Here is a 24,633-nt window from a genome sequence, read left to right on the forward strand (position 1 = left end):
TCTTGGCTCATTTGATATCAAAGTCCTGAAAAAGAATTGTTCGACAAATCCTGCCGTAGACCTTGCCGCTCTGCGCACTTACTGAGAACGGTAACACGCACACTTCTACCATAAAGGATGCCCATTTCGGTGCCCAGCTTATTGCCTGTTCTTGCCACTTTTTATAAAGTGCCATCTTGGCAACCAAGTGCATCGGGCGCTAGTGGCAGGATAATCCCATATAAAAAATGTTCCGTAACTGTCAAGTACCCAGACCCGAATATTCAAGCATTCGTGAATCCCGGCTGCCCCCAGAGCTCGAGGTCTGCTTTTGGGCAAGTATCGGTGCCGTCCCTGATGGAGCAGCCTTGCCACTCCAGCAGGACATTGTTCGAAGTGCGAGTTATAGAGGGCGCTTCCACCCAAGGGTTTCTTGGCGCTGTGACTATCTGGAAGGAAAGGAGAGCGCGCTTAGGCTAGTCAAAATCTTGTAAAAGGAAGCTTGAGAAGTCCTGCGTATTTAAACAAATCTTTACCCCGTGTGTTCGATTAACTGTTGTGCAGCTGCCAACAAGGAAAACTACAGCTCCCAGAAGGCCGCCCGCTTCCAAATCTAAAGCCCGTGCTGCCCCCGCTGACGTGAAACTCGCGGTCTAGTGATGCTGGGGCAGAACCGTGTCCCGTTAGTGTCCGGTGCGATCAGTGTTCCTTTGGTGAGGGACCAGAGATTATAGTCCCGGCTTCCCTTTTTGGCCACACCACGATCGGCCTTCGTCCACCGCTCCATTTTGCGGAGCCCAATAAATGTATTTTGAATCCCGATTCGTGGGCGTGTGCATGTAAAGTTAAAATGTTTGTCAACTGTTTACGCTAGGATCGGTGGTCTAGTGTTAAGTCGGGTGCTAAGAGTTAAAAGACCCACGAACGTATACATCTTTATCCGTTTTAAATCCTAATGTGATCCTCAGAACAGGCAGGAAGGAGTTAATCACCTGCATCGACCACTTGAAAATGGACTGCTACGCTTGTTTACGGTCCAGGAAAGGCATGGCTTGGGAGTTCGGGCTGGACTGTTCCCACGAGACACAGAGTCAGACTGATTTGCATATGGCCATGTCTGAACTGGGGTGGCAGAGTGGGCTAAAGAACGGTGATGGATCAAACCCAGATCTGTTGACTGGGTGTGAGTGTTTGATTGGTTCTGATGCTCTGTCCATCACCACCCCCTTTTGTACCGCTTTGTTCGCCATAAGTTGGCAGGGTATGCTCAGACGTGAGTCCCTTGCTCACTTTGCCACTGGATTCAAGCAAGCCTGGCTGAAGACGGCTTAAATGCCAGAAACCGGTCCTAGGAAGCTTGTTTCCGGTCCAGGGAAGGCATGGCTTGGCAGTTCGGGCTGGACTGTTCCCATGAGGCACAGGGTCAGACTGATCTGCATATGGCCATGTCTGAACTGGGGTGGCAGAGTGGGCTAAAGAAGGTGATGGATCAAACCCAGATCTGTTGACTGGGTGTGAGTGTTTGATTGGTTCTGATGCTCCGTCCATCACCACCCCCTTTTGTAACACTTTCACTCACGTCACTACCTGTTTTCGGGCTGGGCAGGAAGTATCTGCCCACCTCTGCCAGCCTTTAGTGACCCGCGGAGGGCGGTGCTGCGGTTTCCATTGCCCCCGCCTGGGACTCGCCGGCCTGTGGTTGCCCCCTTGAGAGCCCAGTCCGGGCGGCGGAGGCGGCGTGTGCCTTTTCATTTCACTGATAGCGCCTTTAATGTCACTGATAGCGCCACGAATATGCCAGGCTGGCCCTGAACATATCACTCATTAACCAGCCGGAATGGGAATGTACACAAACCCCCAAAACAGGTTCTACTTTCCATCTGGGGCTAGGTCTCTGCTGTACACCTCCAAGGTGCGTGCGTTTCCCCAGCTTCGATGTGTATATACCTCTATGGGTTGTGCGCCAGCTGCTGCTTCTGCTGCCCAAGTGTAAGCTGTAGGTCCCAGCTTCGATGTATATGCCCTGGTGGGTTGTGCGCCAGCTGCTGCTGGTGCCCAAGTGTAAGCTGTAAGTCCCAGCTTCGATGTATATGCCCTGGTGGGTTGTGCGCCAGCTGCTGCCCAAGTGTAAGCTGTAGGTCTCCGGTTCGATGTTTATGCCCTGGTGGGTTGTGCGCCAGCTGCTGCTGCTGGCCAAGAGTAAGCCGTAGGTCCCAGGTTCTATTCCCTGGACCGTAGCCAGTGGTTGAATCCATCCACCGCAAGGGCAGGTTTCAGTAGCTCTCCGGCTGCTAATACCTCTGCTGACTTGGGTAGCCTGCTTCTAACTGATCTTAACTCCAGCAGAGATGTTTTAAGGCATGGGCAAGGTGGGCTCTGGCCCGGGGCCCCCAGCTTTCAGCTGCCCTCCTTGGAGCCCGTCCTGGTCTGCAGAGTCTTGCCCGGATGACTGAAGAGGGTGTTTTGAATACTGTTTTTTCCTTCAATGTGTTTTTAAATGTGACTGGTGTGTGAGTCTATTGCAGGCACTGCAGAGAATCGTTGTTTCATGCCGCAGCCATGGGTTTTTGGATTAAAACCGCCCCCCCCCCCCCCATATGAGAGGTGGGAGGCTGACCGATTATTTGCTGAGCTCTTGCTGCTGTTACAGTATTGCAAACCCTCCTCACTAGCCCTGGATATACGATGTAAACACATGTAGAAGTGGCACGCCTGCTCCTGTGCAGTCAGTGACTTCACCAAACCTGGCATGGGAGAGTTGCCATTGGATCATACATTCAAAGCTGTTCTGAACAGGGGCCCCAAAATACATTTGTCAAATGCCCCCATAAACCTTAAGCTGTCCCTACGTTCCAGTACCATAGAAAGCTGCTCGTCCAACCCTCAAGTGTGTTAAAAGATGAACGGCAGGGCAGGTCTTAGAAATGTTCTTCAGAGGGCACGTGCCTGCTCGCCCATAACTGCCCACACCTTCCATCAACACCTCAGTGGGTCAATGCACTTCACGCTGCATCCAGCGCATAGTCGCCGATTACAGCGACCGGTGGGATAAAAGTACTGCATAGGCACGGTCAGTTAGGTGAATGAGTATTTGAGAATGAGCCCTTGATCTGGATCAGTCACCCTTCCTCCTCTCCCTTTCCAAGGCCTACATTTCTGGGAGCTGGTCTGTGGCGGGCCTCATCTGGGGTAGCCCCGGCGCGCCGTAGGACTCAGGCCTGTATGTTGCAGCCTGGGCAGAAGGACCGCCTCGAGCCCCCCAGTGCCAGGTAAATATTCGCCAGGTCTGTGTCTAGCCAGGTCTCGTGCCCTCCCTGGCAGGAAGTGCATTGCCAAGGTGTGGGGAGAGGGTGCTGAGGGTGAAAGGACCTTTACCTACTGGTCTCCCAGACCTACCTATGCCAAGGAACACATTGCCCGGTCCAGTGGACCGTGGGCGGAGGGAAGCTCTTCCGTGCCAGGTAGGACATCGCCTTTTCTCTGGCAGGCCTAGGTCCAGTGTAGCTCAGGCGCCTGTTGTCTCCAGGCCCTTCCCAGGCCAGGGGGAGATTGCCTGATCTGTGGGCCCTTGACTGGCACACGTCGGGAGGTCCCCAAGCCAGCCTGTGCCACGTTTGGGCTGTGGGAGCCTGGACCGAGGGGATCCTGGTAGCTCGTAGGTGAGCGATGTCATCTAGGCCCTTCTGCGCCAGGTACATTATCTCCTGGTCTGTGTGGGGCCTGCGCTGTGGGGAGCTTGGCTGTCGTCTCCGGCGCCCCCTCCCCCTGTGCCACGTACTAGTACCCACAGTGCCCTGTCTGTGGGGACGTGGTGTAAGAAACGTCCCCCGTGCCCACTGTCCCCAGGCCCCCTCTGTTCCAGGTTCTATAGGGAACCAGGATGAGGGAAAACCCGGTGGCCATGCTGTAGAGAACCCTGCCCTCTCAGTGGGGGTCCGGGCTGAGGACAGCCCTGGTGTCCGGTCATTTTCAGACCTTTCTTTCCCTTGTACTCATTGTGTGATCTGTGAGGTCCCGGCCTGAGGGCAGTCACGTCCTGCCTCTTTCCCTGCTCCAGATAGAACATTGCCTGGTCCATGGGGGTCTGGGCTGAGGGAACCCTACCTGCCGCTGGTCTGATCACTCTTCTGTGTCAGTTAGTGCATTGCCCTCTCTGTGGGAGCCTAGAACTGAGGAAAGACCAGTTGCCCGTTGGTCTCCAGGCCCCCCATATGCCAGGGGGTTCGTTGCCCTGTCTGTGGGAACCTAGAACTGAGGCAACCCCTGGTGCCCTCTGGCCTCCAGGCCCCTGGTGCCAGGGAGTTTGTTGCCCTGTACTGAGGGAAGCCCTGTTGCCCGCTGGCCCCTGGTGCCAGGGGGTTTGTTGCCCTGTTTGTGGGACCCTGTACTGTGGGAAGCCCTGGTGCCCGCTGGCCCCTGGTGCCAGGGGGTTCGTTGCCCTGTCTGTGGGACCCTGTACTGTGGGAAGCCTCGGTGCCCGCTGGTGCCGGGGGTTCGTTGCCCTGTCTGTGGGACCCTGTACTGTGGGAAGCCCCGGTGCCCGCTGGTGCCGGGGGTTCGTTGCCCTGTCTGTGGGACCCTGTACTGTGGGAACCCCGGTGTCGGCTGGTGCCAGGGGGTTCATTGCCCTGTCTGTGGGACCCTGTACTTTGGGAAGCCCTGGTGCCAGGGGATTCGTTGCCTGGTCTGTGGGACCCTGTAATGTGGGAAGCCCCGGTGCCCGCTGGTGCCGGGGGTTCGTTGCCCTGTTTGTGGGACCCTGTACTGTGGGAAGCCTCGGTGCCCGCTGGTGCCGGGGGTTCGTTGCCCTGTCTGTGGGACCCTGTACTGTGGGAAGCCCCGGTGCCCGCTGGTGCCGGGGGTTCGTTGCCCTGTCTGTGGGACCCTGTCTGTGGGAAGCCTCGGTGCCCGCTGCTGCCAGGGCGTTCGTTGCCCTGTCTGTGGTACCCTGTACTGTGGGAAGCCCTGGTGCCCGCTGCCCTCCAGGCCCCTAGCTTGCTGGCGTCGCTCTGAAGAAAGGGCGCTCTGTGCGCCACAGTCCCGGACTGTTCCTTTCTGCCCTAATTGTGCTATTAACAGGGCCTGCGGTGGAAAACGAGAGAAGGCCCATGTTTTAGGAAACCGCCGCGGCCGGCCTGGGGGTGGGAGGCTCGGCCCCTCAGAAGCGTGCCCCGTGTTTGTGGGCTGGAGCAGCCGTGGCGCGGAGGATGGAAAGGACTGTAGGCCCGTGGTGGCTGGGGTCGTGTCAGTCGTTTGTCCACCAGCAGCTGTGGCGCAGGGGCTGGAACGGACTGGAGGCCGGGTACGGACTGGAGGCCGGAACGGACTGGGGCGGGGTCAGTCGTCTGTCCACAAGCTGTGGCGCAGGAGGTGGAAGGGTCTGTCACTGTAGGCCAGTGGTGGCTGGGGCCGTGTCAGTCGCCTGTCCACCAGCAGCCATGGCCGGGTGCGGAAGGGTCTGGAGGTCAGTGCTGGCTGGGGACGTGTCAGTTCACTATCCCGTCTGTCGAGCTGGAGTTTCCCACTTGGCCTGTCTGCTTCCGGCTGGTCACCTCTGCTGGAATTTCCAAGTGACTAGAAATCTTTTATTACTGGAGGCCCCTGTGGCGGGAATATTTGTCTTCAAACGGTACTAGTGTTTTTCAATCGACCTTGCAAGGCTGGTGGGTTGAGTCGGTCTCACGGACGTTTGCGCACATAGACTTTAGATTAACCATATCTGTGCAGCAGGCACATCAACCCTCCCGTGCTCGGTTAGAAGAGCCAGTCTGCGGAGGTCTCCGTGAGGGAGGGGTTCGGGTACCTGCTCTAGGAACTGATGTGGCTCCGATATTATGTGACCCTGGCGCAGATGTGACCAAGAACAAGTCCTGGGTCCTTTACTGACGTCTAAAGCTGCCGAGTCGGTCAAGCGCCTGCTGCAGCGATCTGTGCCAGGCCCAAATACAGGAGGGCAGACTCTCATCCGTATGAGGTCGATAAAACGAGGCCCTTTGAGTTTGCCAGAAAAACACTCCCCTTTAAGCGACAGCCCCTCGGTTCTGTGTGTGCAGCGCCCACGTGGACCGCTCCCTGGAGCGGATGAACCCTTCCAGTACCCACAGGTACGCATAACAAACCGCATCTCTCGGTTGGAGGCATTCAAACTGAAGCACATTCAACTCATGGCCTCTAAGCTGAGACTAACCAAGCGAATGGCAGTGTCTGCCAATTGTGAAGGTTTGGGGTGACCGTATGGCAGTAATTCAATATAGTGCACGTAGATACTACAGCGTGGAAAAGATGCACTGATTGGGTGAGACGTGGGAGGGGAGGAGAGACTCTCGTATCTTACCAGTAAGGGTAGAGGTTTAGATTCTGAGCGCATGGCGGGACCACCCTACGCCAGTTTTTCTTAGCTTTAGCCCCTTGCAGGCGGGTGTACCGTGTGCCAGGCTCTTTCCCTATTCGTGCCCACGGAATATAGTGTTCGTGCTGCGCCGCTCCGAGATCACTAGAAATACCTTTGAGAACCGAGAGAGAGAATTTGTGTGTGGGGATAGCGCCACCAAGTGGCTGGTATTGGCACTCCTACCACAACTCAGAAAGGCAGGATGGGGTTGGTGTTGGCGAAAACCCCTCCCGCTGTCTGCACCCTTATTCTGATGAGTAGCCCCAGCCTCCCTCCTGTCTGCCAGTCTTCCACTGCATATGTATTCCCACTTTGTGTTATGCATGCCTGCACACATCTGTGCTACACCCCAGTGTGCACCCACCCTCCAGCGTTAACCCCAGTTACTGCATCTGTGCAGTGTCTCGCGCCCATCTCCTGCCAGTCTGGTCCTGTATGCTGTCTGTGTACCCTGCTCTGCCATGCCCGGCTGCTTGCCCGTGCCAGCTCGTATCCTGCATAACCCCTCCCTCGATCCTCCCAGCCATGATGATGTCTCCTTCCTGGGGGGCACCGGCATTGCAGCCTTCAGGCCTGCACCCACATGTCTACGTCACACTCAGTTCCCGCGCATCCGCCTTGTACCTGCACCGCCCCTGCCAACCCTTTGCTTGCACCCCCTTTGACGTCACCTGTTTACCTATACTCCACGTTTACTGAGAATTTGTGACTCTTTCCTCCCGGGCCAGTTGTTTTTAGTTTTTTTTTTTTTTTTTTTTTTTTTTTTTATATATGTATTTAGGTTTCCAGTCCCACTGTTCTCGTTAAACTTTCACAGGACCAGTCCCCCCCCCCCCCCCGAAGTGCCAGGCAGACAACTTTTACATTCGGTGTAAATTATTACGGAGGTGAAAAAACACGACCCGATTAATAAAAACAAAAGATTAATTTGCTTTTGTTTAATATAGAGCCTGGATTAGTATTAATTTAATTGAAAACATTTAAAATGACAGTGGGGATTCCTTGTGAAATAGTAGGAAGTAAAACCAGGTTATTTCTTGAAATTGGAGTCTATTTAAAAGGAAAGCTGTGCGGTGTTCAAGAAAATTTGAAAGGCCTTAAGATTGAGTTTTACATGTGGCGTAATGGTGGTAAAGCTGCAAGACAAGTAATGTGTAACACGTCAGTTAGAATGGCACATTGGATGATAAACCAATGTTTTTTGCTTCTGCTTAACCGTACACATGCCAATAAAAAGTTTTATTAAAGAAAAGATTGCGTTTCCGGTCAGTGTTAGCAGTGTGACTCCAACTTGTGTGGCCTCGCTCTTTCTGCAGGTGACGTGAAGCTGCAGACCGCGTCCCTGATGGAGCAGCTGAGGGGCGAAGCGCTGAAGTTTCACAAACCAGGTACGTTCGGGTCCTCTTTCGTATTCTGTGATTGTGTCTTAGTTCCTACTAATGATTCTTGTGCCGCCAGAACTAGTGCTTTCAGGTTCTCGTCCTATCGCAGAGAGGTTCCAGTTTCCAAATCTTTCTAATTTATACGGTCACCAGGATCAAAAAGGATGCAGAGCCATATATTGGGAGACACTGAATAGATGCTCATGACGTGGCATGAGGGGTTTGCCTATAAAAAGCAGCCCCGCGAAGCCTCTTGAGCCCCAAGGCGCGTGCGCATGCGTGCGCGTGTGTGCGCGCGCACTTCCTTTTAGATGGAAGGCTATTTCAAAGCATAGACCCGTTCACCGCGCGTCTGCGCCCTCCTCGAAGTGCACACTAGAAGTGAGATTTTTAGAGTCTTGTAAAACCCAAACCAAGTTTACCTTCCTCATGGTGCGTCCTGCTTGTGAGCTGGCAGAGGTCACTCGGGCACTCTGTTCTAATGCCTCTTATGTGGCTGGTAAGGCAGCTGCTTTGGCACATTACGGCCCCTACAAGAGCAATGCAATCCATTCCATCTGTGCCTTCGAAGCCCATCCCTGCACCCCCTCTTAGGCTCTCTACACCACGCCTCACCGTTCCCTCTGGTACATGGCTGACACTGGCATGGATTATAGAGCTGAGCTCCACGCAGGGTTTGGAATATGTAAAGGCCCGTACGGTCTTTTGTGTCCGAGGAAGTGACGTCCCTGAGATGCCTCCAGACAGGAGCGCCCCTGCTGCATGTTTCATTTGTTGGAGAGCAACTGACCTTACTCCAACTCTTGGCGAACAGTGGCTGTTGAGAGTGAGCAGGGTATCCGCTTCTCTACCCGGAGTGGGCACCAGTCTCGCAGCACTGGCCAATAGAATGCTTTGCCAAAGGCTGAATTTCCCACTCCAGAGGGTCCAAACTCTTTAAAAGCGCTGAGTTATGGTGCATTGCCTTGAGTTTGAGTCCAATCTCTCTATTCACCCAGATCCCCACCGGCAATAATGGCAGCTGATGGGTGTTTTGCAATTTAATGAGGCCCTGGTGGCTCAATCCAGTCCACCTGTGTCCTGCTGCGCTTCGTAAAAGTAGTCCACAACCTCTGATCAGCCCTACTTGGCCTCGGACCCCTCACCAGAAGGTTTAGTGGTGCAGGCGTGCCCGTCCGAGGGATCCGCACAGTCCCTCTTGGTAGATAATATGGACGATTAGAACAGCTAGGCCAAAGGACACTCTTGTATGACAGCCTGGCACTGAAAACCAAGTGCAGCGTGCCTCCTTACCAAGTACCCTCAGAACCTAGATTGCAGCGTGTCCTTACCAAGTACCCTCACTGTCCTGACACTGAACCTCGAGTGCAGCGTGCCTCCTTGCCAAGTACCCTCACTGTCCTGGCACTGAACCTCGAGTGCAGCGTGCCTCCTTGCCAAGTACCCTCACTGTCCTGGCACTGAACCTCGAGTGCAGCGTGCATCCTTACCAAGTAACCTCACTGTCCTGGCACTGAACCTCGAGTGCAGCGTGCATCCTTACCAAGTACCCTCACTGTCCTGGCACTGAACCTCGAGTGCAGCGTGCATCCTTACCAAGTACCCTCACTGTCCTGGCACTGAACCTCGAGTGCAGCGTGCATCCTTACCAAGTACCCTCACTGTCCTGGCACTGAACCTCGAGTGCAGCGTGCCTCCTTACCAAGTACCCTCACTGTCCTGGCACTGAACCTCGAGTGCAGCGTGAATCCTTACCAAGTACCCTCACTGTCCTGGCACTGAACCTCGAGTGCAGCGTGCCTCCTTACCAAGTACCCTCACTGTCCTGGCACTGAACCTCGAGTGCAGCGTGCATCCTTACCAAGTACCCTCACTGTCCTGGCACTGAACCTCGAGTGCAGCGTGCATCCTTACCAAGTACCCTCACTGTCCGGGCACTGAACCTCGAGTGCAGCGTGCATCCTTACCAAGTACCCTCACTGTCCTGGCACTGAACCTCGAGTGCAGCGTGCATCCTTACCAAGTACCCTCACTGTCCTGGCACTGAACCTCGAGTGCAGCGTGCATCCTTACCAAGTACCCTCACTGTCCTGGCACTGAACCTCGAGTGCAGCGTGCCTCCTTGCCAAGTACCCTCACTGTCCTGGCACTGAACCTCGAGTGCAGCGTGCCTCCTTACCAAGTACCCTCACTGTCCTGGCACTGAACCTCGAGTGCAGCGTGCATCCTTACCAAGTACCCTCACTGTCCTGGCACTGAACCTCGAGTGCAGCGTGCCTCCTTACCAAGTACCCTCACTGTCCTGGCACTGAACCTCGAGTGCAGCGTGCATCCTTACCAAGTACCCTCACTGTCCTGGCACTGAACCTCGAGTGCAGCGTGCATCCTTACCAAGTACCCTCACTGTCCTGGCACTGAACCTCGAGTGCAGCGTGCATCCTTACCAAGTACCCTCACTGTCCTGGCACTGAACCTCGAGTGCAGCGTGCATCCTTACCAAGTACCCTCACTGTCCTGGCACTGAACCTCGAGTGCAGCGTGCCTCCTTGCCAAGTACCCTCACTGTCCTGGCACTGAACCTCGAGTGCAGCGTGCCTCCTTGCCAAGTACCCTCACTGTCCGGGTTCTGAACCTCGAGTGCAGCGTGCCTCCTTGCCAAGTACCCTCACTGTCCTGGCACTGAACCTCGAGTGCAGCGTGCATCCTTACCAAGTACCCTCACTGTCCTGGCACTGAACCTCGAGTGCAGCGTGCATCCTTACCAAGTACCCTCACTGTCCTGGCACTGAACCTCGAGTGCAGCGTGCATCCTTACCAAGTACCCTCACTGTCCTGGCACTGAACCTCGAGTGCAGCGTGCATCCTTACCAAGTACCCTCACTGTCCTGGCACTGAACCTCGAGTGCAGCGTGCCTCCTTACCAAGTACCCTCACTGTCCTGGCACTGAACCTCGAGTGCAGCGTGCATCCTTACCAAGTACCCTCACTGTCCTGGCACTGAACCTCGAGTGCAGCGTGCATCCTTACCAAGTACCCTCACTGTCCTGGCACTGAACCTCGAGTGCAGCGTGCCTCCTTGCCAAGTACCCTCACTGTCCTGGCACTGAACCTCGAGTGCAGCGTGCCTCCTTGCCAAGTACCCTCACTGTCCGGGCACTGAACCTCGAGTGCAGCGTGCCTCCTTGCCAAGTACCCTCACTGTCCTGGTACTGAACCTCGAGTGCAGCGTGTCCTTTCCAAGTACCCTCGCTGTCTGTGGGAGGTCCTGATGGTACCCAATATTCTGCAGCAGATGAGAAAGGTCTTTAGTGAGCTGAGCAGCTATGGCATGGATGCTGCCAGGCAGGCGGCAGATGGGTCTGGACACCTCCCGATGGGTGCAGAAGTGGCACTCCGCTGTCACTCTTGGATGAAGACCTCAAGATGGATTCCTGGACTTGCCCTTCAACGGTGCATTCAACGATGCAGCGTAACAATCCGAGTGAGCTGCAAAGTGTTTCTAAAGGCGGCTCTGGAAGTTCCGAGACTACACTTCATTCTGGCCAGCAGCAAAAGCAGTCTCGCTGTCCCACCGCCCGATGAAGGATATAGCTCGGGTAGAGGGGGGCACCCTCCCTTCTTTGTCTTCTTGGTCCACCTCCACCCCGAAGCTTCTTTTCAGGGGGGGGGGGCTGGGGGGCTCGGTTTCCTCCTCATTGGCAGAGGATAGCCGTGCCAGCGGGTCGATGTTTTTAAAATTGATCGGTCTCTTCTCTTCATTCTGTTAACTAATCCCGTCCAGTTTGGCCCTCTGCTCGGGAGCCTGCCGTGGCGGCAGCTGCTTCCATTTCTTTTCAGGGGAGACCCTTTTCCAGAGTCCAGGGCACTTTAGTGATGTATACCTCTCTGCCAGGGGGTGGCATCTGGGACATTTGACATTCAGCTACTTTGGTCCATGGAGGAGCATCTCCGGCGCATGCACCTTCCAGAAATGATGACCGTAAGTTGGCTCTGAGGGGCTTTCCCCCTTGTCCCCACACACATTCAGGGGAACCACCATGCACTGTCTTAACACACGAGGAGAAGTCGTCTCCTCTCCCCTCTTCCAAGAAGACGGATCTTTGGCAGTGGATGGAATCCAGAAGGATCTGGCTGCCAGCAGCTCATGAGGCGGGGAAGGGAAATCAAACCAGAGGGTGTGAAATGGGTCGGGAGTTGCTAAATCGGGTGTTGCCCTGTGCGGCTCTCCCCTCCTCTCCTCCATCGATTTCCACCGAGAATCAACAAGACGTCTGTAATCTTAAATAATCTCTCTTGGATTCTGTCCGCCTCCCCTGGATTAACAGCCACTGTAGGCTTTTATACCGTTTCCCTAACTTCAAAGAGTTATTCAGCATGCCAGCGTACCAGGCCTGGGCGATCATGGTCGTTGCTACTTGGCATGGAGGCTGTGGTCTCCAGCCTCCTTCACAGCCTGTCCAGTCCCCGTCCGCTTCCTCTGCTGCAAGTCCCAAGGGGATAATATTTCATCCCTACTTCACAGCAATTTGTATGTGTGGAACTTGATCAGTTAGCTGTAACCTCTTTCCAGCCACCTGCAGAAGTGTTGGGTATCCTGTTCGAGGCATGTGTGCTGTAGATACACATGCTTAGCACAAGTCCGCCATCTAGTGGTGGACTTGGATGATTGCAAGGTGTAGGGCTGTAATGTGGCCGTCGGTATTCTTGCGGCCTAGACAGGTCTCGTGACCCCCGTGGTCTAAAGTCGCACTTTCCAGTTAGCTGTTTCCTTATAGAAAGATACTTCTGGTGGTGAAAGGTTACTTGTCGGCCCTCTGCATGTCTTTTCTTGCTGGTTCTCTGTGTTGCAGTGGCTCTTTTAGGGTTCTTCATATCAGAGTTCACTCCTTCCTCTTTCATTTGCTCAATACGACCTCACTCTGGGCCTGGCTCTTCTGATGTGGCAGCCTTTGCACTCACAAGTTTCTGACTTGGAAAACCTTGTTTCCAGCCATCACATTGGTGTGGAAGAGTTACAGGCTCTGTTGTCTTAGTTTGTGTTCACTACCTTTTTCAGGGTCATGGTTGGTTGAACATTAAGCTCTTCTTTCAATACAAGCTGCTGCAGTGGTGAAATGCCTTTTGTAGTTTTAAAAACATTAATTTGCAAAACCCCTTACATAATTTTGTTTTGAAATGTTATGGCTAATTCCAGCTCGGTGGTCCTATCAGTAGCCTGTTACATCTGCACATTATTTTTCGCCAGCATTTTTCCTATTAACCAGCAACTTCAGAAAAGAGTGGAGATTGCAGGCCTAAGGCACCGAGCCCATGGTATACTCCACACGTATGTGATAACGCAGTGTTTATACGTGAACCGGAATCCGCCTCTTCACTGGCTCGGCTCCTTGCCAGCCCCCTCGATGATTCTTTCGTGCTCAACAAACCGTAGCCTACCATAGTGGTAACGATCCCTGATTCAGGAAGAGCATCGGCCACAAAACGGACTGCAGCTCCTGGTGGGTGTTTGGAGGGCTTTAAAAGGAATTCCAGAGTCTTCCCTCCAGATGTTTAGCGCCACCAAGGCCAACTTCACTAATCCCTCAGCGTGCCCCTCGCCTACGAGAGAAGACGGGTTTGTAACCTACTTAGAAAGTCTAGGCTGGACACCAGAGCCGAATAAATGAGTGCTTTGTTGAGATTTAAGGTTTACTGCAATCTAGGCGTGCCATCCTTCTGTTGGCCCTGTCTTGTTATTGCTGGCAAGCTTGGAAGAAGCCCCAGTTCAGACCGGTCTCATCTAGTCCAAGCCACGACGTACGCTGTACTTCAACTGGCACAGCCAACTTTACTCCGCAGCAGCCAGCAACAACGTAAACCGGCTTTGGAAAGGCCAGTAGGTCTCGCCTATGTGAGAGCTGTTGGCTTTACCAATGTCTGTTAGCCATGTGTACAACAGCGTGGCTGCTGTTCAGCACGGCTAAGAGTTAGTGGTGTAGAGTAGACTGGTGCTTAGGGTTCCACACATGCAGTGCTCTGGAGTGGCATAGAGTAGAGTGGCGCGGGGTATAGTGGCGCGGAGTGGCATCCAGTATACTGGCGTGGAGTGGATGAAGTAGAGTAGTGCAGTTGTGGGAATAAGTATCTCAAACGAGGAACCAAACTTAAAATCAACGCAAAGGTTTGAGGCATAAAGGGGATGAATGGCGGAAACACAATGAAATAGGCACGTTGCGGCAAGCATCATGATGATATAAATGTTTTGTTAGTGTGGCATATATACATTATAATGGCTTATTGCAACCCATGTAAAATGCAATTTTGTTTTAGCTGTACGAGTAAGCCAAAAGATTCAGGCATAGAAAAACAATGACCAAAAATGACGTGTGAATAAAGAAAGGAGAACAAGAACTGGAAACAGAAATGTGTCCTGTAACACATATGTATATGCTGATAAGCAATATCATCTTGTACATAAGGATCACAGAGCGAGCAGTGAACAGACACTGATTAACGTGAGATGATCTGTGCTTGGTCCATGCTCCACACAAAGAAAAGGAAGTGATGGCGAATTGGGGAGCAGCAAAGAGTGACCATGATGCTAACGAGTGGTAAGCAATGGGCAGGCTCCCTGCCCCTTATAGTAAACGGTACCCCTCCCAGCAGACCGCGTATGCGCTGTTGGCAGGCGAGACCTAAAATTTGGAGGTCAGGCGATTTTCTTTCCCCTAGTGAAACTTAACCCTGAAAAATGAAGGAATGGAAGTTGCCACTAACCCTCAAGATGGCTCTAGTTTCAGTGAAGGAACTGGACAAGCATAAAACAAAGCTGTCATATCTACTGTGGACAAACAACTGTTGACGAGATAAGCCACCCCGTGCGCAGTTATGCACATGGTGTACAGTTGGAGCCACATATAGCCACATGGGAGGATAGACCTTTACAGCGGGAAGGTGGTAGCCTAGCTCTCCAAAGGTGCAGAGTATGTATCCACCCTGGGATTAGGATTCTGTTCCCTAAACTGCCTTTCACCTCATCCTGGCCTGTGAGAGGGGCGTGGTAGATGCATTCCCTGTTTGGGGATACACTTTGAGTGCACCTTTGATCAAGAGAGCTAAGCAACACAGTGGGCTCAGATTGTCATGTCCACTCGGAGAAAACATTAAGAACTGCAGGAAAAGCAGCCTCTTGACGCCCCTCTTTATGACGAGAGGAAATGAAAGGAAGCAGTTTGTTTCCCAATCCTCAAACCCATGACAAGCCTATGCACATTTTTTAGGAGATTCTGATGCTGAAGAAAAAGTTGCAGGCTACGAACTTTGATTTTATTCCCACCGCTAGACTACAGCGTCTTCCAAAAGTTGTAAATAGGGGGTAACTTGAGGGTAAAGATTAAGTTACTGAGCATTTCAACTTTGTTTTAATGTTGATAAAAAGTAATACATAACCACTCTATCTGGAAAACCCCACAATGCCCTTGTGTTATAAATGTATATTCTTTTTTTGTAAAGCCCTCATTTTTTCCTGTCAGGTGAAAATTATAAGACTGAAGGATATGTGGTGACCCCCAACACCATGAACTTGATGAAGAAACACTTGGAAATCACAGGTGGACAGGTGAGCGCGAGGCTTCCAGATGAAGCTGTCGAAGAGTTGGCACGCTTTGCATGCTGTCTTTTGAGAGGGGCGAGGATCTTCTTTAACTAGTATGGCATAGCATGTTGTGTAAGCCTGGAGATTTAGAGCATGGGATCTGTACATTTAGAAGATTTGATTAACCGAGGTGGCCCACAGTGTGTCAGATGTGACTTTAAGGTGCAATGTTACAGCAGTGACTTGAGCCTTTTTGGAAGGTTAGCAGACTGGAAGATTGGGGCATAGCTGGTCAGACAGAAAATTGCAGGATATATGAGCAAAGCATGAAAAGGTTGAGAAGGGTCCATTTGTTTGAAAATCTTTGTCATCCCGCAGGTCGTTTCAGTAGTTCTCTTTCAGGGTAAACTTGCCAATAGTCCTAAGCACTGAATAGTCCCACCCACGTGTGGGTTCCCGGAGCACATTTAATATATTTAAAAAGTGTGTGTGACAGTGTGTGACACACACGCAGCAGCAGCCAGGGCAGCTGACTCCGGAACCCGGGGGCTCACGGTTCGATCCCCGGTACCGGCGGCAGCTCAGCACCATGTGACACGGGGCAAGAGCTCGCTAAATCTTCCCAATGGCCCCCAGCACCTTGACACCCCCGGGTAATTGTTTGCGCTTTACAAATACTGGACATTTACGTGTGTGTGTATATATGGCGAATATTCAATAATAAACGTCACTGCTACTCTGCACACCACTACGTTGTTGTGACTGTTCCTTGAGTGCAACGAGGTCCGTGCCTGGGTTTCCTGGAAGTGATCGTCAGGCCAGGGTTTGGAGTTTTGTTACTACTTATTCTGAAGCAGCCGGAGTCACGGACCCTCCCCTTTCTTCGAGGCACAGCCGAGAGTTGGCCATCTGCATTTTAGGCGCATTAGATTTTACTCTGAAGGAGTTTGCAGTTGCCGTGCCCCCCCCCCCATACTAACGAGGGACGCGGAGTCTGGTTTTCCCAGTTGCCGGCGTGGAGCTGCGGATTCTGCACGGTTGGAGGCCCTGTCGAGCTGCATGCGTACTGCTGGTAAGGGATTGCTCGAATTAGTGTCGTTAGTTTGGATTGACTGGTTTGGGGATTTGGCTCATTCCATATAATATCAATTAACTGCAGTGACGTGAATACAATACCACTTCATCATGGCATCCAGCGACACACTTTGTGGTAGGGAAGCAGCAGCGGAAGCCCTAGTTCAGAACGTACCGAGTATCAATAGTGACCAGTGAACTATGGCGAGTAGTACGAACAATCCTGATGTAAGGTCCTTGCTTAGGACCCTTGAAAAACGTTTAAAAAATGAACTTACAAAATGGTGGTGGAAGTCCCTAGAGAAGTACCGGGATGTTAACCGTGTGCCTAGGGGTGTGCGCGTTCTTATAGCTCCAACTTTTGAGAACCCTGATCTGGCTACGCTACAAGAATGGGCCAAGAACAATTTACAGGCCTCTTTGAACATGATTCATGTATTAATAAAATATGCAGAAATAGACCAGAATACCATTTTGAAAGAGATTGATCGAATAAATGGATTATTGGATGCTACAGGCCAAACTGATTTAATAACTAAAGGACGAGCAAATATTGATGTACACATTAAAAAGCACGAAGAAACTATTAAGGCACGCAAAGTGTTCAAATTCGCAAGAGATCAGAACGATTATGCAACAGGCAGAATTTTCACCTTTTCAAAGAAATTTGATAATTACAAATGCCAAGCTATGACCAACAAAGTACCAAATCCTGTACAAAATATGGCGTCCAGTGGCAATTTAGGTGGTGACGTTTAATCTGATAATGCCTCCCTCTCATCGAACAGTGATTCCGAAGATGGACACCCTGCCACTTCGGGGGCCCAAATAGCAGTACAAAGCAGTTTTACCCCTGGAGAGGAACTGAATTTTCTCAGGGGATGACCGGTGGTACACCTTGCGACCCCGCAAACCTCAACCACAGCAAGTGGACCAATCAACCAAGGCAGGAGGGAAAGGCGGATCAGACACCGGAAACACTACCAGGAGAGGGAATACAAGAAACATGTGGAGATAAAGGGGCAAGACAACTCTAATACAGTTATTAACATTACTGAAATAGTGTTGAACAGAGCGGAGATCCAGTTATTGTCTCTAGGACTCACGTACTGTCCAGCCAACCAATTCTCATATAACCAAACTAGAATTGACGTTTTTCAATTCATTCGTAAGGTTAAACTGAACAAGTATGTTCGAGGCATATGAGCTGCAGATTACACACTTTTGCATAGATCGCCATCTGGTGTTGGGCCTGGATGTTTGCAGTTTGTTTTTCCTCTTGGAAAGTCTTTGGAAGTCACGAGATCTGTGACTCCTCCTTTGCGCATGGGCTTCGGCTCCATCCTCAGATTGTTTTTTTTCCACCATCGGGCTCGGATGTAATCTTCGCGCTCCGGTTCCGAAGAGCTTCCACCCGCAATCCTCACCATAATCGCTTTATTGTTTCGATCACGATCTCTTCAATCAACGCGCCTTCTCAACGACACAAACCTTCAGTTCCAGTCGTCGACGGCGGCCTTCGGGCCTACCCAGGCTCCGATCCCGGCTCATGGAAAGGACTCCATTTAAAAAGTGCCCTCGATGTGGGTCTAAATTTCCCCACACCGATCTTCATGAGGTATGCAACCTCTGCCTCTCCCCTAAACACGAGGCTCGAGACTGTCCGGCCTGTAAGTCTTTCCAATCCAAAAAGACTATTCGGGACCGAAGAGCCAGAAGGAACATGGCACACTCCTCGACGTCCGTTCCAGTCGACATCTTCGGAGACGACATCGGCGATCCAGAACATCATCGCACCGAAGAGGACCTCGTCAGTGCTTCTGAGGCCAACGAGTCAGATGTGGAGGACATCACTAAGGCGCATAGGGTCGTGAGTACCAATATACCCCCCCCTCTCCCCCCCCCACCCCCCCACCCGCGCCGACACCCAAAAAGGCTTCGGTCACACCTTTGCCTCCGAGCCTAGGCAAGACCAGAGACACTGCTTCACACACCCCACCTTCGGGCCCAGTGAAGAAGCCAAGTAAGCCTTCCGGCGGCTCGGGCTCGAGCCAGCCTACCAGCGGTGCCGAGAAACACTTCGACACCGAGCTCCACACCGAAGCCCTCTGGGTCGAAACCCAGCTCTTCGGCACCGACGCCATCTTCGGTGCCGACCAAACCACACAAGGCCACCGACACTTCCAAGCCGAAGCCCATCTCGGCGCCGACCAAGAGACCGGAGGTTCTAAACATCATACCGGCACGGAAAGACCTAAAAAGTCATCGGCCCTGACGCCTTCGGCGCCGACGGACCAAATTACCGCACCAAAGCTATTTACACCGGATCCCTTGCAAAAGACTCTCACCAAGGATCCAAAAACTGGACATTTTACACTCTCTACCAAAAAGAGACATTTGGAGAAGCCTGCTCTGCCTCCACCTCCAAAGAGGAAGAACTCTGCTACCTCTCCGTTCAGAATACCTTCTCCTCCCCTCCACCTCCTCCTTCCCCACCTCCACCGCCCTCTCCACCCCCACCTCATCGTTCTCCTACCCCATCTCCAGACGATGATGATCAGGGGGACCCATATGATGATACAGGGGATGTGCCACAGGACCCCACCCTTACAGGATCTCCAGATCCATGGGACGATTACAATGTACCAGATATTCCCAACGTCCCACAAGACTATATTTACCCTTCTAGACCATCTCCACCAGAAGATTCACTAGGGTTCAACCATCTTCTGCAAAGGGCAGCACATTATCATGGGGTGGACTTGCATACTGACCCCGTGGAGGAAGATTTCCTCCTAGACACATTTGATACTTCACATAGGTCCACTTCCATACTGCCCATGCTCAAAGGAGTGGTAAAGCATGCGGCACTAGTTTTTAAAGACCCAGTTAGATCCAGGGTCCTTAACCCACGTATCGAAAAGAAATACAAACCTGCTCCCTCAGATCCCTCCTACATCAGAGGACCAGCGCCACTAGATTCCTTAGTGGTATCTACGGCACGTAAAAGGGCAAATTCACAAGCGTCGGGTGATGCACCACCACCTGACAAAGAGTCAAAACTGCTAGATGCATCAGGCAAACGCACAGCATCCCAGGCCGCCAACATATGGCGTGTAGCAAACACTGCTGGCCAGATATGACAGGGCTCATTATGACGAATTGGAAAGCATAATGCACCATCTCCCTGAAAAATATAAAAGTAGGGCCAACAAATTAATTCAAGAGGTTAAAACCATCACAAACACCTCCATACGTTGTGCCCTAGACGTAGCAGACACAGCCTCCAGGGCCATCAACACCAGCGTCCTTCTCAGTCGCCATGCTTGGTTAAGGGTATCTGGTTTTAAACCAGAAGTACAAGCCTCCATCCTTAACCATCCCTTTGACCAGGAACATCTATTCGGGCCAAAGGTGTTTGAGGCCTTGGAAAAGATGAAAAAGGACACGGATACCGCAAAATCCATGGGGGCCTTACAGTCTCACCCGCCCAGACGCTCCTTTCGCCGCTCCTCCTTTCGGAGTGCATCCAGAGGCGGCTACTCAGACACAGTGTCCACATCGTACAAATCCCCTACTCAGACCACTTTTACAAAAGGTTACCAAAGAGGCGGCTACAGGGGTAACAACAACAAGGTCAGAGGCAAAACAAACAACGCCTGTTCTGCCACCCCCACCCCCCCACCCCCCCTCCCGCTACCCCCAGACCATTCCACTCCGGTAGGGGCAGACTCCAAAATTTCCTTCATGTCTGGGAGGCCATCACCTCAGACAAATGGGTGCCTCAAATAATTTGGTCAGGCTACTGCCTGGAACTAACATCTACCCCCCCAAACATTCCACCCAGGCAACGCCCAATGTCACAAGAACATTCAACATTACTAAAGCAGGAGGTAATCTTCCTCCTACAAAAACAGGCAATAGAACACGTTCCTGTCAATCAACAAAATATGGGGGTCTACTCCCTATATTTTCTAATACCAAAAAGGGACGAGACTCTACGACCTATTCTAGATCTCCGGCCCCTAAACACATACATACACTCAGACCATTTGCACATGGTAACGCTTCAGCAGGTACCTCCGCTCCTCTCCCAGAACGACTTTCTCACCACACTGGTCTTGAAAGACGCATACTTCCACATTCCAGTACACCATGCTCACAGAAAGTACCTCAGATTTGTAGTGGACGGACAACACTACCAATTCAAACTGCTCCCGTTCAGAGTCACAACAGCTCCACGGGTATTCACCAAGTGCCTAGCGGTGGTGGAGGTACACCTGAGAAGACAGCACATTCACGTCTTCCCATACTTGGACGATTGGCTGATAAAAGCCACTTCATACAATCAGTGTGTACAACACACCGCCACCACAATCAAACTACTTCACCAAGTAGGCTTCACGGTGAACCACCAAAAGTCCCAGCTACAACTATCCCACATAAAACAATACCTCTGTGCCACCATAGACACCTCAAAAGCAATAGCCTACCCCAATCCGGCCAGGATTGCAAGCATTCAGGCTTTGCGACACAAATTCATACCTCAACACTCCCAGCAAGAGTGTTCATGCAACTTATAGGGATGATGGCCTCTTGCATTTTCATAGTGCCCCACACAAGACTCCAGATGCGTCCTCCAAGAGTGCTTAGCGTGCCAATGGAACCAGGCCCAAGGTCAACTGGCAGATCTGGTGTTGGTAGACAGTCGCACCCATCGCTCTCTGCAGTGGTGGAACACCACAAACCTTTCCAAAGGTCGACCATTCTTGGACCCGGTTCCCCAGATAATACTAACAACGGACGCATCGCTCTCCGGCTGGGGAGCTCACCTTTTCTCACCGTGCAGGGCACATCGACTCCTCAACAAAAGTTACTCCATATTAACCATCTGGAGTTACTAGCAATCTTTTTAGCCCTAAAATCCTTTCAGAAACAGATTTCAGGCAAGGCAGTCTTCATTCGCACAGACAACATGACGGCCATGTATTATATACAAAAACAAGGCGGCACACACTCTCCACAGCTCTCTCAATTAGCACAGAGCATATGGAGATGGGCAATTCCCCACAAAATCTTTCTCCTAGCCCAACATGTCCCAGGAGTCCAAAACACCGTGGCAGATCTGCTCAGCAGACCGACACAACAAATCCACGAGTGGGAACTTCACCCACAGGTTCTTCATCCGTTCTTTCAAATGTGGGGGCATCCACAGATAGACCTCTTTGCCACCCACAAACACAAAATGCCCAAGCTTCGCCGCCAGATACCCACACCCATTGTCCAAAGGCAATGCGATATGGATGAACTGGTCAGGCAAATTTGCGTACGCTTTTCCGCCTCTCCCACTCATTCCATTAGTGGGGCGCAAACTACAACAGCACTCCCTCACACTAATCCTAGTAGCTCCAACGTGGGCCAGACAACCGTGGTACACCACGCTGCTGGAACTCTCTGTAGTGCCACACCAAAAACTACACCTCTCTCCACGCCTCCTAACCCAGAACCATGGAGAGATCAGACACCCGGACCCAGCTCAGCTCAACCTTGCGATCTGGCTCCATGAAATCCTAGAATTCGGGTACCTAAATCTTCCCCCTGACTGTATGAACGTCATCGGAGAAGCTAGACGCCCTACCACTAGAGCGTGCTACGCTGCCAAGTGGAAAAGATTTGTTGTTTATTGCCATAACAACACCATCAATCCTCTGGACGTGTCTATCCAACACATCATAGGCTACTTACTCCACCTACAAAGGTGTAATCTAGCCTACACGTCCATTCGGCTACACCTCGCAGCAATTGCAGCTTACTTACAAAACAGGCAACATCCATCACGCTTCAGAGTTCCTGCCATTAAAGCCTTCATGGAAGGCCTGAAAAGAATAATTCCCCCCAGAGTACCACCCTCACCTGTGTGGAACTTAAATATCGTTCTCACAAGGCTGATGGGGCCTCCCTTCGAACCTTTGCATAAATGCGAACTACAATTGCTAACATGGAAAACAGCTTTCCTTGTAGCCATCACTTCCCTTAGAAGGGTCAGTGAGATACAAGCACTTACCATACAAGAACCTTTTCTTCAAATGCACCATAGCAAGGTTGTTCTCCGTACCAATCCAAAATTCCTACCTAAAGTCATTTCCCCTTTTCACCTAAACCAAACTGTAGAACTACCAGTATTTTTCTCGCAACCTCAGACCGTTGCAGAAAGGGCTCTGCACACCCTAGATGTCAAACGAGCCCTACTCTACTACATCGAGAGAACACACTTTTCCGAAAGACCAAACAACTGTTTGTTTCTTTCTCTCCACCACACAAGGGCAACCCCATCTCAATGTCAGGGATAGCTAGGTGGATTGTAAAATGCATCCAGATTTGCTACCCCAAAGCAAAACGAACGCTATCCGTTCCCCCCCCTAAAGCCCATTCTACACGAAAGATAGGGGCTTCCATGGCATTTCTAGGGAACATCCCATTAGATGATATCTGCAAAGCAGCTACATGGTCAACACCGCACACTTTCACCAAACACTATTGTGTAGATGTGCAAACTAAGCAACAAGCTAGTGTGGGCCAGGCTGTACTTTAAACACTATTTCAAACCACTGCAACAGATACCAGTGGTCGCCGCTAAGGTTGGGAACTGCTATATAGTCTATGCAAAAGTGTGTAATCTGCAACTCATATGCCGCGAACGGAATATGCTACTTACCAGTATGCATCTGCTCTTGGCATGTAGAGCTGCAGATCTACACACGCCCACCCGCCTCCCCGGCTACCTGTATCTGTTCCAGTCTATCTTATTTAGATACAACACACATGGGTTTCTTCACTGTTGTTACTACGCTCCATCTTTCCCTGCTGGCGAAAAAGAATCTGAGGATGGAGCCGAAGCCCATGCGCAATACGATCCAAAGGAGGAGTCACCGACCTCGTGACTTCCAAAGACTTTCCAAGAGGAAAAACAAACTGCAAACATCCGGGCCCAACACCAGATGGCGATCTATGCAAAAGTGTGTAGATCTGCAGCTCTATATGCCAAGAACAGATGCATACTGGTAAGTAGCATATTCCTTTCCTTTATTAGTGCAGTAAAAAAACTACTGATGTTATGGCTAAGTGGTTAGCCAATGTAATCGGTATGGCTGTTGTCCAGTATAGTTTGTCGGTCTGTTCACTTTCGTCTGTTGAATCTTGAAACGCATTTCTAAAACCCCTCTGTGGCTCCCTCTCCTTGGCTGCAGAGACAAGAAGAAATGCGAGAGCAAAGCAGCCGGAGTTCCAAAGCGCAGTGGTCCATATACTACTGTGCCATTTCACCTCTCGCACAGGCTTTGAGTTAATTTTCACAATACCAAAATATTTTTAAGTAAATTAGAAGTCTGACCACAGGAGTTTGTGCACTAAAGTACTTGTACGACATGAGAGAATCTCTGAATCTCCTGGGAGAGTCTGCCCACTTAGGGCAGAACCAGTCTTAGAAGTTGAAGTACAGCTGGGAGAGATGGGACCTGGTGGCTAATTTATTGTCTAATAGAACTTGAGACTGTTTACCACAACTTGATTAAATTATGTCAGGCTGGGCAGACAAACATACCACTTAGTGTGCATGAGTTTCAGAGTTTTAGAAGGGAGTAGTAAGGTGTACTGATGTGCGTCTGTGGGCAAGAGACCCATTTGGAGAGAGAAACCGCATGCCTGTAGTGCGTATGTACAGCAGTGAGCGTGTCATATGTCTGTGAGCAGATGTGAGACGTGAACAGCAACACCGGTGTGCCAGTATTTAAATTGCCCCAGTCCTTTCGGTGGTAATGAGGATTCTAATGATGCAAGATATTGTGCAGTCCTCATTAAGATCAGAGGTTCATAGGACATGCCAACCTGCGCCACTGACCCACTTTAGATTCTGTGCTAGAAGTGTTGCCAGCCTGCCTGTCACACTGTGATGTGCTGATTAATCAAAACTCACAAAAGTCTGAATGCGGCATTACCCAGTTATCTGTGATCTACATGGGTCATGTTGTGCTAGGCTGCTAGTGTTGCAGAGATTTCAGAAGAAATTTTAACCATTGACTAATTTTTTTTCTCCCGTTTCCCAGGTGAGGACACGATTTCCTCCGGAGCCAAATGGGATCTTGCACATTGGCCATGCCAAGGCCATCAACTTCAATTTCGGGTATGCCAAGGTGGGTAGGACGACTGTGTTTTGTAAAGTTTTGAGGAAAAGAATT

At 51.4% G+C, this 24,633-nt stretch overlaps 1 protein-coding gene and 1 non-coding gene across 2 annotated transcripts in view; both read left to right on the forward strand.

The window, feature by feature from the left end:
• QARS1 (glutaminyl-tRNA synthetase 1) overlaps window positions 1-24,633 on the forward strand; it is a 296,102-nt gene that overhangs the window by 120,935 nt on the left and 150,534 nt on the right. Inside the window, exons 8-10 of the mRNA XM_085624343.1 lie at window positions 7,687-7,758; window positions 15,264-15,349; window positions 24,502-24,588. Coding sequence (XP_085480469.1) covers window positions 7,687-7,758; window positions 15,264-15,349; window positions 24,502-24,588 — 245 coding nt within the window. The remainder of the gene's footprint in view (window positions 1-7,686; window positions 7,759-15,263; window positions 15,350-24,501; window positions 24,589-24,633) is intronic.
• Window positions 23,602-23,736, forward strand: LOC146797331 (small nucleolar RNA SNORA14). The gene has a single exon (XR_014969327.1). It is a non-coding gene; the product is annotated as a small nucleolar RNA SNORA14 (small nucleolar RNA).

This window comes from Triturus cristatus, chromosome 9 (genome assembly GCF_964204655.1).
Source record: "Triturus cristatus chromosome 9, aTriCri1.1, whole genome shotgun sequence".
NCBI classification, from domain to species: domain Eukaryota; kingdom Metazoa; phylum Chordata; class Amphibia; order Caudata; family Salamandridae; genus Triturus; species Triturus cristatus.